The sequence below is a fragment of the Aquarana catesbeiana genome, linkage group LG02, assembly GCF_042186555.1.
Source record: "Aquarana catesbeiana isolate 2022-GZ linkage group LG02, ASM4218655v1, whole genome shotgun sequence".
Taxonomy (NCBI): Eukaryota; Metazoa; Chordata; class Amphibia; order Anura; family Ranidae; genus Aquarana; species Aquarana catesbeiana.
The window spans coordinates 195432287-195449307 of NC_133325.1; the positions used below are offsets into that span (position 1 = coordinate 195432287).

At 41.9% G+C, this 17021-nt stretch overlaps 1 protein-coding gene across 3 annotated transcripts in view; it reads right to left on the reverse strand.

The window, feature by feature from the left end:
- Positions 1-17021, reverse strand: part of LRRC63 (leucine rich repeat containing 63) — a 71352-nt gene that overhangs the window by 26748 nt on the left and 27583 nt on the right. For all 3 annotated transcript variants that reach the window (XM_073614144.1, XM_073614143.1, XM_073614145.1), the window contains 4 exons: positions 14655-14768; positions 12416-12901; positions 7457-7507; positions 6171-6319 (listed from right to left, as the gene is read on the reverse strand). In XM_073614144.1, the coding sequence (XP_073470245.1) occupies positions 6171-6319; positions 7457-7507; positions 12416-12901; positions 14655-14768 (800 nt within the window). The remainder of the gene's footprint in view (positions 1-6170; positions 6320-7456; positions 7508-12415; positions 12902-14654; positions 14769-17021) is intronic.

A 17021-nucleotide genomic window follows, 5' to 3' on the forward strand; every position in this document is an offset into this window, starting at 1 on the left:
TAGGTATCATCTTGGTATCATTCTTTTCAGCTAGCGGTCGGCTTTCATGTAAAAGCAATCCTAGCAGCCAGTTAGCTTCTAGACTGCTTTTACAAGCAGTGGGAGGGAATGCCCCCCCCCCCCACCTTCCATGTTTTTCTCTGGCTCTCCTGTTTCAACAGGGAACCTGAGAATGCACCCGGTGATTCAGCCAGTTGACCATAGAGCTGATCAGAGACCAGAGTGGCTCCAAACATCTCTATGGCCTAAGAAACCGGAAGCTACGAGCATTTCATGACTTAGATTTCGCCTGATGTAAACAGCGCCATTGGGAAATTGGGAAAGCATTTTATCACACCGATCTTGGTGTGGTCAGATGCTTTGAGGGCAGAGGAGAGATCTAGGGTCTAATAGACCCCAATTTTTTTCAAAAAAGAGTACCTGTCACTATCTATTGCTATCATAGGGGATATTTACATTCCCTGAGATAACAATAAAAATGATTAACCCCTTCCCGCTTTCCGGGGTTATACCGGGATGAAGCCCGCAGCTGCAGGCATCATCCCGGTACCGTTGTTTACAGCGGGCGATCGGCTACCCGAGTATAACAACCGTGCGGCTAAAAGCCGCTCGGCTGTTATACCGGAGGAGCGGGAGTGGACATCCCCCCCCTCCCGCCGCTCTTACAGGGCCTCCCGTGCGATCGGGAGGCCCGGTGTCCAATCGGCTGCCTTCGGCGGCTGGAACGAAGCTGTGGACGGCTTCGTTCCAGCCTTCTCATTGTAAACGCGGAAGCGACGTCATGACGTCACTTCCCGTTTACTCGGCTGCCAATGGCGCCGGTTTTAAAAAAATATACAGTATTCAGAATCGCCGTTTTCGGCGATCTGAATACTTTGAAGTGCAAAGGAGGGATCGGGGGTCTTTTAGACCCCCGATCCCTCCATAAAGAGTACCTGTCACCACCTATTACTGTCACAAGGGATGTTTACATTCCTTGTGACAGCAATAAAAGTAAAAAAAAAAAAATTTTTTTAAACACAATTTATAAAGTATAAAAATAAATGAAAAAAAAAAATTTTTTTTAAAGTGCCCCCATCCCCGCGAGCCCACGCAGCGAAGAAAACGCATACGGAAGTCGCGCCCGCATATGTAAACGGTGTTCAAATCACATATGTGAGGTATCGCCGCGATTGTCAGAGCGAGAGCAATAATTCTAGCCCTAGACCTCCTCTGTAACTCAAACCTGGTAACCGTAAAAAAAATTTAAAGCGCTGCCTATGGAAATTCATAGGTACCGTAGTTTGTCGCCATTCCACGAGTGCGTGCAATTATAAAGGGTGACATGTTTGGTATCTATTTACTCGGTGTAACATCATCTTTCACATTATACAAAAAAATTAGGGTAACTTTACTGTTTGGATTTTTTAAAATTAATGAAAATGTCTCTTTTCCAAAAATTTGCGTTTAAAACACCGCTGCACAAATACCATGTGATATAAACTATTGCAACAATCTCCATTTTATTCTCTAGATTCTCTGCTAAAAAAATATATATAATGTTTGGGAACTCTAAGTAATTTTCTAGCAAAAAATACGGATTTTAACTTGTAAACACCAAATTTCAAAAATAGGCTTAGTCATGAAAGGGTTAAAAAAAATTAAAAATTAAAGGAACAGTTTAAAAATAAGATAAAAAAGCAAAAAAATTATTAAGAAAAAAAAAAAAGCACCCCTGTCCCCCCCTGCTCTAGCGCAAAGGCGAACACAAGCGTCGGTCTGGCGTCAAATGTAAACAGCAATTACACCATGCATGTGAGGTATCACCGCGAAGGTCAGATCGAGGGCAGTAATTTTAGCAGTAGACCTCCTCTGTAAATCTAAAATGGTAACCTGTAAAGGCTTTTAAAGGCTTTTAAAAATGTATTTAGTTTGTCGCCACTACACGTTTGTGCGCAATTTTAAAGCATGTCGTGTTTGGTATCCATGTACTCGGCCTAAGATCATCTTTTTTATTGCATAAAACAATTGGGCAATATAGTGTGTTTTAGTGCATTAAAATTTAAAAAAGTGTGTTTTTTCCCAAAAAAATGCGTTTGAAAAATCGCTGCGCAAATACTGTGTGGAAAAAAAAATGAAACACCCACCATTTTAATCTGTAGGGCATTTGCGTTAAAAAAAATATATATAATGTTTGGGGGTTCCAAGTAATTTTCTTGCAAAAAAAATAATTTTTTCATGTAAACAAAAAGTGTCATAAAGGGCTTTGTCTTCAAGTGGTTAGAAGAGTGGGTGATGTGTGACATAAGCTTCTAAATGTTGTGCATAAAATGCCAGGACAGTTCAAAACCCCCCCAAATTACCCCATTTTGGAAAGTAGACACCCCAAGCTATTTGCTGAGAGGCATGTCGAGTCCATGGAATATTTTATATTGTGACACAAGTTGCGGGAAAAAGACAATTTTTTTTTTTTTTGCACAAAGTTGTCACTAAATGATATATTGCTCAAACATGCCATGGGAATATGTGAAATTACACCCCAAAATACATTCTGTTGCTTCTCCTGAGTACGAGGATACCACGTGTGAGACTTTTTGGGAGCCTAGCTGCGTACGGGACCCCGAAAACCAAGCATCGCCTTCAGGCTTTCTAAGGGCGTAAATTTTTGATTTCACTCTTCACTGCCTATCACAGTTTCGGAGGCCATGGAATGCCCAGGTGGCACAACCCCCCCCCCCCCAAATGACCCCATTTTGGAAAGTAGACACCCCAAGCTATTTGCTGAGAGGCATGGTGAGTATTTTGCAGACCTCACTTTTTGTCACAAAGTTTTGAAAATTGAAAAAAGAAAAAAAAAAAATTTTTTTCTTGTCTTTCTTCATTTTCAAAAACAAATGAGAGCTGCAAAATACTCACCATGCCTCTCAGCAAATAGCTTGGGGTGTCTACTTTCCAAAATGGCGTCATTTGGGGGGGGGGGTTGTGCCACCTGGGCGTTCCATGGCCTTCGAAACTGTGATAGGCAGTGAAGAGTGAAATGAAAAATTTACGCCCTTAGAAAGCCTGAAGGCGGTGCTTGGTTTTTGCACTTTGTTAATTGCACTTATCCAGATTGATTATTTGGTTTCACTCACTATTTGCACTTTATTATTGATCTATTTTGCACTATTATGATTTTTATTATGCAATATGAATTGTATTCTATGCATTGATTGAATTTGATTATTTATTTCTTGCATTGATTGTATCTGTTATATTTTTATGTATTTATTTATTTCATTGCTTGTTTCACTAGATATTGCACTCAGGTTAGGTAGCGCCACATACCTTGTTTACTAGTGGAGCGATGCCGACGTCACATCTGGCCCCTGACCCGCACAGAAAATGAGGCTTGGAACGCACGCCGGATTCCAAGCACGGAGCGGCGTATACAAATTGTATGTCGGATTGCTGGATAGACTTAGTGGCGGTCTAACACCCTATCATGTGAGTGTACATCTGTTCATGTTTTAAGCAAAATAAATTATCTTTATTGGAATATTGCACAATGATGGCTCTTTATCTTGCATGAGTATATGGGTGGAGAATACATAACGCTGGACCTGCTGAGGCATCTTTGGAGTAACCATATTCTGATCAGGCCCTTATTATACCGTATTCTGGTGAGTGCACAATTCAGAAGGTGGTGGCGCAATAACTGCTGTTTTGGTGCTATACACTTTGTATATCTAGCACTGGCACGGAATAACCACTTTTGAGGAACCAACTGGGACGTTTATATATATATATATATATATATATATATATATATATATAAATTATATGTTTGGTTCCATAATAATAATAATAATATTTTTTTTCTTGCAGTCAGGTCATGCTGGACTTATTTATTCACAATCTATTGATTGATTGGGCCGGTGGCACACAGTACTAATATGTTTTTATTCATTTGTCTCTGACTTACCAGTTACTCAGGTGTCACATCAGAATCAGCAACCCGTATGTGGAAAGGTAAGTGACGTTCCGTCACCGCCATCTTGGTACACTTGTCCGCAGTAAGGCTACAGTTAGAAGTCGGCAAGCGGAGATATTTTTACACCCACCGAAGTCTTGCATTTTACACTTATTTTTACCAGTAAACTGAGCTTATATACTATATAAGCCTTATATAGTATATAAGCTCAGTTTACTGGTAAAAATAATTGTAAAATGCAAGACTTCGGTGGGTGTAAAAAGATGTTCGCTTGACGACTTCTAACTGTAGCCTTACTGTGGACGAGTGTACCAAGATAGCGGCGAACATCACTTCTGTGTGGTCTCTCCTCTCCCGAAAGTGACATCTCACTGGCCAAGACGGACCCGTTATTACTATATGTACGGAGTTGGGTCTGTCCGGATTGGAACAGCGTTCGAGACCCCCTGGCAAATCAGCAATCCCAGGGGGTTGCGACCCACGGGTTGAGAACCGCTGGGTTAGATGGACTTTGGCTTTAGGCCTCATGCAAACTGGACATTTTTACAGCTGCTTCTAGGGACGTCAGGTGTTTTTTTTCCTGCCTCTAAATTCCCCTGCGGGTTAGTCTATGTGTCCATGCACACATAAGCTTTTATCAGCATTTAATGGTAGGGGCTTTTGGAGGGAGAAAACGAAACCCACTGCCTGTGCGTCCAGAAGCAGCAGTGTTTTGCCAGAAAAAATGCTTGACGCTTAATATGTAAACACATATAAACGTGTGTTAATGTTAGGCGCGTTTAGCACTTGAGCATTAATTCATTTCAATGCCCAATAAATGATTATTCTGGCCAATGAAATGAATTAACACCCAAGCACCTTAACGCGTTATACAGTGTGTCAAGCATTATGCTGCCGCCAGGAGGAAAAGCTTTTAGGAGCGTTTGCAAAACATCCTGTGTGTATGAGGCCTTCATTTGTTAGTCAAATACACCCAAAGTTGCTAGAGTATCTAAAGATGGTACACTAGTAGATTTTTGGACAAACATCCTGGTATACACTCACGCCGGGGACAGATCTCCAGAATCTTGACAGACAGAATGATCTCCCTGCAAGGTAAGGCAGAGCCTCCTACACTGGTACTAGAGCCGCCTACACAGGGAGGTATTAGAGCCGGTCCAGGTAGGAGAGAGTAGAGATGCAAAGAATCTTTGGGGGACTTAAGAGGGGATGAGGGTTGTGGAGGTGAGGAGGGAGATGTATGCAGAGGTGGGGGATGGAGGAGAGTGGTGAAAAGGTCAGAGCTGATGAGGAGGGGTGGAAATGAGATGTGGACAGCCTGTGCTGCACACTGTGCATAGCACACCCCTAAACTCTGCACTCTGTATGTATGTGCGCTCTTTGACCATGCACTCTGTACACAGTGTACCCCTAAACTCTGCACTATATATGGATTGCAACCCTGAACTCTGTACACAGTCCACCCCTGAACTCTGCACTCAGCATACTCCTGAACTCTGCACTCTGTACATAGGGTACTCCTGAACTTTGCACTCTGTACATAGTGCACCCCTGAACTCTGCACTCTGTACGTACTGTACTCCTGAACTCTGCACTCTATACGTACTGTACTCCTGAACTCTGCACTCTATACGTACTGTACTCCTGAACTCTGCACATAGCGCACTCCTAAAATCTGCACATAGCGCACCCCTGAACTCTGCACATAGCGCACCCCTGAACTCTGCACATAGCGCACCCCTGAACTCTGCACTCTGTATATAGCTTACTCTTGAACTTTGCACTCTGCACAGCACACCCCTAAACCCTGCACTCCTGATACAACCGGCCCTTTGAGGGCAACCATACTGCTGATGTGGCCAACGATGAAATTGAGTTTGACACCCCTGCCCTAGCTCTTCTATGCTATGCTAGTCATGTGGTAGAAGACACTGATTTTGCACACCTTTTGACACCATCCTGTCTCCTGTTTGGACTAACAGTGATGACTATTACATTGGTGCTGACAGCTATAAGCTCCTTTTCTTCTGCGATTCAACTAGTATACTGTATCTCTTTCCTGAGCCTATAGAATACACTCTCCCACTGTAAACCGACTTTAACTTTCAACTGATGTGTGGTACTTCATTAAACAGATTTTGGTCTAGCTGAAAATGATTTTGTGACTTTTGAAGTAGTGTAGAACTAAGATTATTATACATTTGTCTGGAGTTCTCACCTTTAGACTTAAGGCATGTCCTCCATGTACTAGGCATTCAAGCATTGCAAGGTCACAGTATGTTTCCAATATTTTACTTTGATCCTTTAATATGGAATCAGAATTTCTGAAATGTTGTGACTTATATAACTCATGGAGAGAATCTTCTCCTTGAAAAAGACAAAATAATATTAATCATAAAACCATTCAGAATCATACAGACAGCCTACATGCAGAAACTGAGAACAGGCTTCTGCATATAAGGCCCCTTTCACACTGAGGCACTTGTAAACTGCCAGTAAGAGCCCTTGCACACTGGGGCGGTTTGCAGGCGCTATTGCGCTAATAATAGCGCCTGCAAACCGCCCCGAAAGTGCCGCTACTGTCATTCCAGTGTGAAAGCCCCGAAGGCTTGCACACTGGAGCGATGCGCTGGCAGGACGGTAAAAAAAGTCCTGCTAGCAGCATCTTCGGAGCGGTGAAGGAGCAGTGTGTATACCGCTCCTTTACCGCTCCTGCCCATTGAAATCAATGGGACGGCGCGGCTATACCGCCGGCAAAGCGCCTCTGCAGAGGCGCTTTGCGGTGATATTTAACCCTTTCTCGGCCGCTAGCGGAGGGTAAAACCGCCCCCCTAGCGGCCGCATACCGACGGTAAAACGCCGCTAATAATAGCGGCGTTTTACCGCCGACGCCGCCCTCCGCCCCAGTGTGCAAGGGCTCTTAAACACTGAGCACTTTTGAAGAGCTTTTCAGGCGCTTTTGAAGAGCTTTTCAGGAGCTTTTGAAGCGCTTTCCATACATTTCAATGGAGAGGGGCGTTTTTACACCACCCAGCCAGCGCACCGCCCCAGTGTGAAAGCATTCATTGATTTAATGAAAATAGGTTTTCGTGAGCTTTTCAGGCTCTTTTTTTAGGCCCCTTTCACACTGGGGCGCTTTGCAGGCGCTACAGCGCTAAAAATAGTGCCTGCAAAGCACCCTGAAACAGCCGGTGCTGTGTCTGAAGCGGCGCTTTGCCGGCGGGTTTTAACCTTTTTTTTGGCTGCTAGCGGGGGTTAAAACCGCCCCGTTAGTGGCCCGAATAGCGCCGCTAAAACGACGGTAAAGTGCCGCTAAAAATATCGGCATTTTACCAACAATGCCATCAATGCACCCACCGCCCCAGTGTGAAACCGGCCTAAGCGTGAAAGCGCCTCAGTGTGAAAGGGGTCTTAGTTGTTTATACAGCTGTACAGTGTGTTCGGTCCTCCAATTAGAAGATAAAAATCATACAGTATAGGAAAAACAAATAGAAGGCAATGTACCTAGAGCTCCTGCACTTTCTGTATCCTCCTTCATCATTGCTTGCTGCTGCTCTGCAATGTAAAATAAACATGTTAGCAGTATTTTCAGTTTAAAATATTTATAGGTCACAAACAAATTTGCGCCTGTATTTGTGTGACCACCAGCCACCATGGGATCCCAGGACAACAGCTACTGAAACTGGGGGGTCTGCCAGGTTAAGAAAAGACAAGCCTATGTGATTTTACAGCCACTTTAACCGCCTGTTGACTGCTCACAGTGTTGTGATTGGACACAGCACGAGTTTGTCAGTAGGTTGCAGCCAATGATTTCAGCTGAAACCTGCTGATCAGCTGTGTCCAATCACAGCCCAGGATTCTGTGTTTACAAACAGAGATCTGGCTGTTTCTTCTCCCTTAAAAGCAGGGAGAAAAAACAGCCAGATCTGTGAGTTAGGCTGGGTTCACACTAGTGCGATGCGGGAACACTGCGAATCCACTGTGGGTTAACGCATCACACCTGACTCGCAAGGCAGTTTACACTGCCCTATGCGCACTGCTGGGAGTGTCAATAGAAAGTTAATACGTCATATTCCCATCGCACACTTTCCTGGATGAGCTCACGAAATATGGGTGCTGTAGCAACAACCAGCTGGATACTGGTGCAAGTCAAAATGGAACGGCGTAGATAGCGTCCAAATGTGTAATTTATTGCATGATCACAACACAAGGAGAGTGCAACGTTTCGGAGTCACGCAGGACCCCTTCATCACATGCCTGACGAAGGGGTCCTGCGTGACTCCGAAACGTTGCACTCTCCTTGTGTTGTGATCATGCAATAAATTAAATACACGTTTGGACGCTATCTACGCCGTTCCATGGTGTACTGGCAAATATTTTTCAAATAGAAAGTTAATGACACCCCCAAATCAGTTCGCATATCGCAGTGCGAACTATCAGTTCGGACATGAATCGGATCACATGGGTGACCAAAAAAAGGGTCCTGTGGGAGTTTGGGCCGGATGCGATGCAAATTCAGCCATACTATCTGTATGGCTGAAATCGCATCGCACAGACATCGCATGTGATTTGCACTACAGTGCGGTGCAAATCACATGCAATATCACACAGCACAATGGTATGAACCAGGACTAAAAGCAGCACACATTACACTTGTTAGGCACACAGTTAACCCCTTGATGTTAACCCCTTCACAGCCAGTATCATTAGTAAAGTACAATATTATATCTTAACACTGTATTAGTGTCACTAGCAATATCAGTGTCAGTTAGTGTCCCTCCCAGCCAGTGTGTTAGCACCAGATTTCCCGCCACACTATCACAGTCCCACTAAGTCACTGATCACCGCCATTACCAATATAGCGCCTATAACTGCGTAAATTCCAGTATATGGAACATAGTTTGTAGACACTATAACTTTCACACAAACCAATATACACCTTTTTTTTTTTTTTTTTACCAAAGACATATAGCAAAATACATTTTGGCCTAAATTTATGAAGAAATTAGATTTTTTTTTATATGTTTTATAACAGAACGTAGAAAATATCATTTTTGGTCTTTTCATTTATCTAATAAAAAAAAACGCATTGGTCATCAAATATCATAAAAATAACGCTCTATTTGTGTGAGAAAAAAAAAGATATAAATTGAATTTGTGTACAGTGTTGTACATGACAAATGCTACATTGCAAAGCATTTGTTATCCAGGTCATCTGCCATAGACATGGGGATTTTTTCATTTATTTGTTTTTAGGAGATAGATAAATGAATAGATCCCTCCCATGCAGCTCTGCAGAAACAGATTAGTGATCTATTGCTGCAGAGCTGAACAAGAAAGAAATACATCACCTTTGTCCTAGCCTCACTACTGAAAGGAAGTGACATTACATATAACATTTTCACACTTGCTTAACCACTTCAATACTGGGCACTTACACACCCTTCCTGCCCAGACCAATTTTCAGCTTTCAGCGCTCTCACACTTTGAATGCCAATTACTCAGTCATGCAACACTGTACCCAAAACAAATTTTTTATCATTTTTTTCATACAAATAGAGCTTTCTTTTGGTGGTATTCAGTCACCACTGGCTTTTTTATTTTTTGCGACATAAGTGAAAAAAGAGTGAAAATTTTGAAAAAAAAAAAAAACCTTTTTTAGTTTCTATGATAAAATTTTGCAAATAAGTAATTTTTGTTCATAAATTTGGCCAAAATGTATACTGCTACATCTCTTTGGTAAAAATAACCCAAATTAGTGGATATTATTTAGTCTCTGTGAAAGTTATAGAGTCTACAAGCTATGATGCAAATCATTGAAAATTGATCACACCTGATGTACTGACGGCCTATCTCATTTCTTGAGGCCCTGAAATGTCAGGAAAGTACAAATACCCTCCAAATGACCCCTTTTTGAAATGTAGGCAGTCAAAGGTATTTAGTAAGAGGCATGGTGAGTTTTTTGAAGTTGTCATTTTTTCCCACAATTCTTTTAATTGTCATAATAACAAGTTATTTCTCACACACAGCATATGCATACATCCAATTACACCCCAAAATACATTCTCCTAATCCTCCTCAGTATGGCGATGCCACATGTGTGCGACTTTTACACAGCCTGGCCACACAGAGAGGTCCAACATGCAGGGAGCATCAACAGGGGTTCTAGGAGCATAAATTACACCTCTAATTTTCTAACGACCTATTACATTTTTGAAGGCCCTGGAGCACCAGGACAATGGAATTACCTACAAAATGACCCCATTTTGGAAAGCAAACACCACAAGCATTATGAGTCTTTTGAACGGTTCATTTTTTTACACAAGTCTTCAGAAAACGTGGAAAGAAAATGAAAACCTATTTTTTTTTTTTTACACAAAGTTGTCAATTTATAAGATATTTCTAACTCATAGCATGTATATAGCAAAAATTACACCCCAAAACACATTCTGCTACTCATCCTGAGTATTGCGATACTACATGTGTGAGACTTTTACACAGTCAGTCCACATACAGAGGCCCAACATTGAAGTAGTACCTTCAGGTGTGCTAGGAGCATAAATTACACATCTCATTTCATTCCTACCCATCACACTTTTGAAGGTCCTTGAGAACCAGGACAGTGGAATTACCCATAAAATTACCCCATTTTGGAAAGCAAACACCCCAACATATATTCTATGAGGCATGGGCTGCAGATAGGTACTCGGTTACTCTGATGGACTGGTGACAGGTACTCGGGTACTCTGATGGACTGGTGACAGGTACTCGGATGGGCTGGTGACAGGTACCCGGGTACTCTAATGGGCTGGTGACAGGTACTCAGGTACTCAGATGGGCTGTGACAGGTACTCAGATGGACTGTGACAGGTACTCAGATGGACTGTGACAGGTACTCACATGAACTTTGACAGATACTCAGATGGGCTGTGACAGGTGCTCAGGTACTCAGATGAACTGTGACAGGTACTCAGGTATTCAAGTACTCAGATGGACTGTGACAGGTACTCAGATGGACTGTGTCAGGTACTTAGATGGACTGTGACAGGTACTCTGTTACTTTGATGGGTGGTGACAGGATGGGTGGTGACAGGTCCTCTTTATTAGGGGGGGGGCAATCAGTGTGATTTGTGTACACTGTAAGCAGTAACGAGATGTTACCGGATTCTCCTTCTCACACACAATCGATGTGTGAGGAGGAGACCCCAGTAACATCTCGCTACCACGGCTTGTTGACATTCTGTGACCGGCTGTGATTGGACACAGCCGGTCACGTGGTAAAGAGCCAATTTCATTGGCTCTTTACTGCAACTGGGGTTGGGCTGTGTCAGGGTGATTGCCGCTCTGCGCACACACCTTAGGGGCGCGCACGAGCACCATGGACAGTACATTGATTAGACACAGCCAGTCACGTGGTAAAGAGCCATTTTTTTAATTGGCTCTTTACATGGATCTGGGATGGGCTGTGTCCGAGGGACACGCCTCATCCCCGATCGCCGCGCTGCAGGCCCGCGGGGGCCCACATGAGAGGCGAGAAGCCGAAGACATCATAAGACGCCCGCCCAAGATGGGAGATTCCATCTGCGGACGTCAATTAACAGTGGGCCGGGAGTGAAGTGGTCAAAGGGGCTGTAAAGTTTTTTTTTTTTTAAACAACAAATATGTCATACTTACCTCCTCTGTGCAAGCGTTTTGCACAGAGGAGCACCGATCCTCCTCTTCTGGGGTCCCTCAACGGCACTCCTGTCTCCTCTTCTCGAGTGCCCCCACGGAGATCCCTATTCCCTGGGGGCACGCCTGTGGACGCGCTCCACAGAAGGAGTACTGATGCTGCGTCCATTGACATAGACAGCAGGACTCGGTCCCGTCCACCCTGCCAATGCTCCTGCTATCAATCCAGCCAATGAGGACCCGAGACAGGGGCTGGAGCTGCTCTACCCGTTCCCTGGAACGTTCGGGTTCAGGTACGTAAAGGGCTGGCTCTGAGGGGGGAGCTGCACTACAAAAGGTTTTTTACCTGAATGCATAGAATGCATTCAGGTGAAAAACCTTGAGGGTTTACAACCCCTTTAATGAGACTGTACTTCAAGTTTCACATATAAATATGAGCATCCTTATTTCTCAAGTGTTTTTTTTTTGACAGAGGGCCTCAATCTGAATTGCACCTCCTATTTACTGTAATATATAGAAGACTGGAAATATTTAATTGACTTTTAGGTAAAAAGTAAACCTATGCTTTGTTAATGCAAGTACCTCTTTCATTATTTTTAGATACTGTACAAAAAAGATACATTCTGACTGGTACATGAAAAAGATATTTCTGATTCTATTTGGTTATTATGATTTATTGTGTTTTGTACTGTATGTAATAAAGTACATTACTTTTTGCCCAAGGTATAGAATTATTTTTTTAAATCAGGTTATGCATTTATGATATACTGCAAATTGAAGAAAGTGAATTACCAAGAGCAAGTTGCTGCAGGGGAACTCTTTTTGATACTTCTGGGATGTTGTGAGGCAACAGAATCACATTGTGAATCTTATCCTGTATCCTTCGCTGCAGCTTTGCAATGCTGTCTTCCATGCTGCTATAGGGCAGACTAGAGATCATTGGCTTGTTCAATAACTCTGTCAAACTTCCTGTGTGATAAGCTGACCTTGTAATGTCATTAAAGGTAAATTCAGGAACGGAATGTTGGTAGTGGGCACCATTATTAATATGTGTCAGAACATTTACATTTTGCAATGACTGCTTATGGCGTCTTTTTAATGGAAAATCTGCTGGTCCTCTGCGCATTAACTGTCCATGATGTATTTGCTCAGTGATAGGATATTTATGCTGTTCCCGGATACAGCTCAGTGTGCTCAGGTTGCTCCAATATACAGGGTAATCATCACTGTTTAATCTACTTGCAGCAGGTGTAGGGGCTCCATGGTCACGAATCCAGTCTGTCAAAAAAAAAAAAAAAGAAGGAAACTATTGTTTACCCACCGTACTGTATTGCTTAGATTTTAAAATGTCATAATCAGTGCCGATTTTTTTTTACATCTACTTTAACTCCCATAATAACCCAGGCAAAATATTCAGAATTACAATGTGATCAACAGCTGCAGTTTTGGTTTCTTAGCAATAAGCTTCATACAGAGAAAACCTGTGCACTAGCTGTTCACATAAAAACTTTGTTTAGCTTTAATAATTCAACCATTTAAAATGAAAACTATAGTTGATAGTTTTGAGCATCTTAATGCCAGATAAGGTGTAAATCTTTAGATCAGAAAAAAAATTATATAAACATCAAGAAGAGCCTTTTTCATATTTACAAATAATTGGCATGGAAAATAACCAACTAGACTGTACAGTGTGTGTTCAGTCAACAGCACGGTTGTATATAATATAATATATATGAGAATAGCGCTCATACAGTAACTGTCTTTCCAAAATGCGGAATGTGAACAAAAAAGTCCTTTTATAAACAATTGGTGTCCAAATGTGATGAAATGTAGATTTTTTATTTATGAAAATTAGAATTTTGAGTAGCTGATTTTCTTTCACATTTGCTTTTATGTTTTATTTTATTGATACAAATTTCCCATTAAATGGGTGGCAATGTTTTTACAATTTAAAGCCGTATTAAACCAAAAATGTATTATGTTGCAGCTTATCAATCATTAGATGTGGTGGCTACATCAGTTTTCATTTATTTGGCTTTTTTCCCTCTGTTTTCACCTGGTTATCTGGTCAGTAACACACCTACTGTTATACAACTCTGGAGGAATGAGCACAGGAGGCATAGCAGACGGCAGCATTGCCAATCTGGGGTTGGGGGGGGGGAGGTAATGTTAAGTGCATTAGCAAATTTAGATACCATAACAAATTGAAGTCAATTTATAATCAGCTACAGCAAACAGTTGTTTTCCCTTTTGGGATACAGGTTTTGCATGAATAAATAAAATCTGCTCAATTTAATCACCCCTGCCATTGTTGCATGGCTTGTTTCAACCATGTAAACTGATACACTCTGCTGGAGAGCTTGTGGTTTTGAAAGACAACAGGCTTGCTGGCTGGATCACCAGATGAAAAATAGAAGAAAGCAAGCCTAAAAAAGTAAACTAATACCCCATCGCATCTAAGAATTGGTAAGCTGCAATATAATAAATGTTTGCTTTTGGGTTTATTACTGTTTTCATCGTATACAGTATAATATAACAGAAAATAATCATATAACACATTGACTCAAAGTAGACCTATAGCAAATATAAACTGATTCGGGTATGGGACACCGGGTATCTCACTGGGTTTCAGTGGATGAATGAGGTGGCAAGGGAGCATGGGTGAGGGATATTTAAGAATCAGAAAGGCGGGGCTGCTATTTTGTTGTTTGGTTTAGTATTTGTTTAATTTGTGCTTTTGCAATTCAAAATGAGCCTTGTTGTTTTACTTTGGCTTCTAAGGACTTAATTTGCATGCATCTTAGTCTGATTGGGTCTACATTCTGACTATTCAATATAAACCTCTAAGACCCTTTGCCCTGTACCTGAGAATTCAGACTGCTATACATTCATTTTTGAGTATCTATACTAATTAGATACATGCATTCCTATTAAGATGTGTAAAGCAATATGCTCACAATGCAATATACTGTATATGTCTTTTACAAACACCGTTGAAACTGCTATGTTGTCAGTTCTTTAATGAACATACCTTCACAGTGCAGGTCTGTGTTTTCTGCAGTCACCAAATCACTACTCCCATGTTTATTTTCTTGTATCGCACGGATCTCCTGTATTTTCTGCTGTTCACAAGAGGGGGAGCTCCCTGTACAAAATTAACACATATTAAGGTATAAAGTGGCCGACTATGGTACCCCCCTCCCCCCAGCATTTGTTTTCTTTGGGTCAAACGTCAGAAAAGTTAACTTTGGTTGGTAGCTACCAAACAAAGGGTAAATCCACTTTTGTAAGGAAAAAATATAGCACATTAAAAAAAATATATAGCATATATAATAGCAAGACGAGTCATATTGTAATTGAACGTTATTAAGAAATTACCTTTCCTTTTTAATCTGCAGCTCTGTCATTTTCTGTAAAATTCAATGCAATATGGATACCTGGAGGCCTTCTGTACACCAAGCCTCCAGTAATATAATTTCCTGCTTGCGTGACTGGCTGACTGATTTTCCCAAAAGTCTGCACTAAGATACAAGTCAGATTGTAGTCATCCTCTCCAACAGAGTTAAAGTGAATGTAAATCCGATTCGTGAAATTTGAGCTGGGCACATATATCTGCAGTGTTTTGTTATCCTCTCTTCAAAGCACTATGCTCTGTAGCTGTCTCCTGCTCCATTCTTCTGTTATCAGACTGATAACTCCTGACAAGTTCTCTGTCACATATGATAAAAGCAGCCAGAATTTTGTATTGGGGAGGTTGCTATAAATAGATTAGCAGGGTGCGGATCGATTCAAGGGACAGAGCTGAAAGTCTCCACCTATGAGAAGAGGGGTTGTGTGCCTTTCCTCCAATCTGCTGTCTTGGCTGTATGCCCAGGCTTCACTGCAGTGGTAACCAGGAAGAGAAAATCTCCTAACACAATGTGTACTTTCTAAACAGTATATAAAGAGGAAGACAGGAAATATACATGTAAAACTTATGTAGGGAGATTTGTTTCATCCCTGTATATCATCTGAGGCAGTTCAATTCACTGGGTATATCTGAGGGTTTACATGCACTTTAATCAATTTCAAAGGAATGAAGACCATGCAGCCTTCCTCATTGGAGCACTGCAAGTGCATCAGCTGATCAATAATGAAACATCACTCCCATTCAGAATCATTATCCAATAGACATAGCAGAACAAACAGCAGAAACAGGAAGAAAACTGCAACACAGTTTAATAAAATCCCTGCAATGGACATTGTTCACCCAGAGGGTATTGTTTCCTCAACAAAAGTTGACTCTTTAAGAATAAGAATTCCTTTTTGAACAACGCATTTGTGTGGATTGTGGGTAGGGCTGTAATCATCATGCAATAAATGGAGCTTAGAGTGGTATTAAATCTAAAACCAGAAAATGTGTATATTGCAGCTTACCACTCATTAGACATGGTAACTGCATTATTTTTCTTCTTTTTTCTTTTCTTTCAGCCAGTAACACACCCCCTGTGCCCCCACTCTGAATGAATGAGCACAGGGAGTACCTGTGGACAGCAGCATTGTCAGTCTAGGGGAGGGATAGTCCTAGATGTACTAGCAGATTTAAACACAGTAACAAATTGAAGCCAAACTCCATCTAATACTTTAGAAGAAGTTACGGGAACAGCTTTTTCTATTTTGGGATAAATAAATAAAAGCTGATCATTGTAAGCCCCATATCAGTGATGAATTTGTCTCAAACTTCTAACTGCTACATCTGAAAGAGAACTTGTTTTTTGAATAACAACATACTTACTGGCCAGATCACCAGGTGAAAATAGGGGAAGGAAAGCCTAAAAAAGACAACACAGCCACCTCATCTAAAATTTGATATGCTGAAATATAATAAATGTTTGCTTTTGGGTTTAAAGCGGTGTTCCACCCGCAAAATTTTTATTTTTTTAAAGCCAGCAGCTACAAACACTGTAGCTGCTGACTTTTAATAAGGACACTTACCTGTCAAGGGAGCCCGCGATGTTGGCCCCCCCCCCCCCGAGGCCGATCCTTCCATCAGATCGGGTGCAGGCGCCGCCATTCTTATAATGGGAAACCGGCGGTGGCGCCTTGCGGCTTCACTGCCCGTTTCCTACTGTGCATGCGCGAGTCACGCGGCGCTTTGTGAATGGCCAGCTGCCTTCTGGGACACACACAGGTCCCAGAAGACAGCAGGAAGGGGGGTCGGGGGCTCGACACACAAGAGGATATGACGTCCTGTGCCACGGACCGGATGGATCAAAAGTACAGGCTGTACTTCATAAAAAGGTAATATAGAAGAAAAAAAATTTTTTTTACTATCCAAAAACGAGCGGTAGAGAGGTGGTCTTTCCTTTAAGACCACCTCTCAAAAGTGGGTGGAACTCTGCTTAAATACCACTTTAAA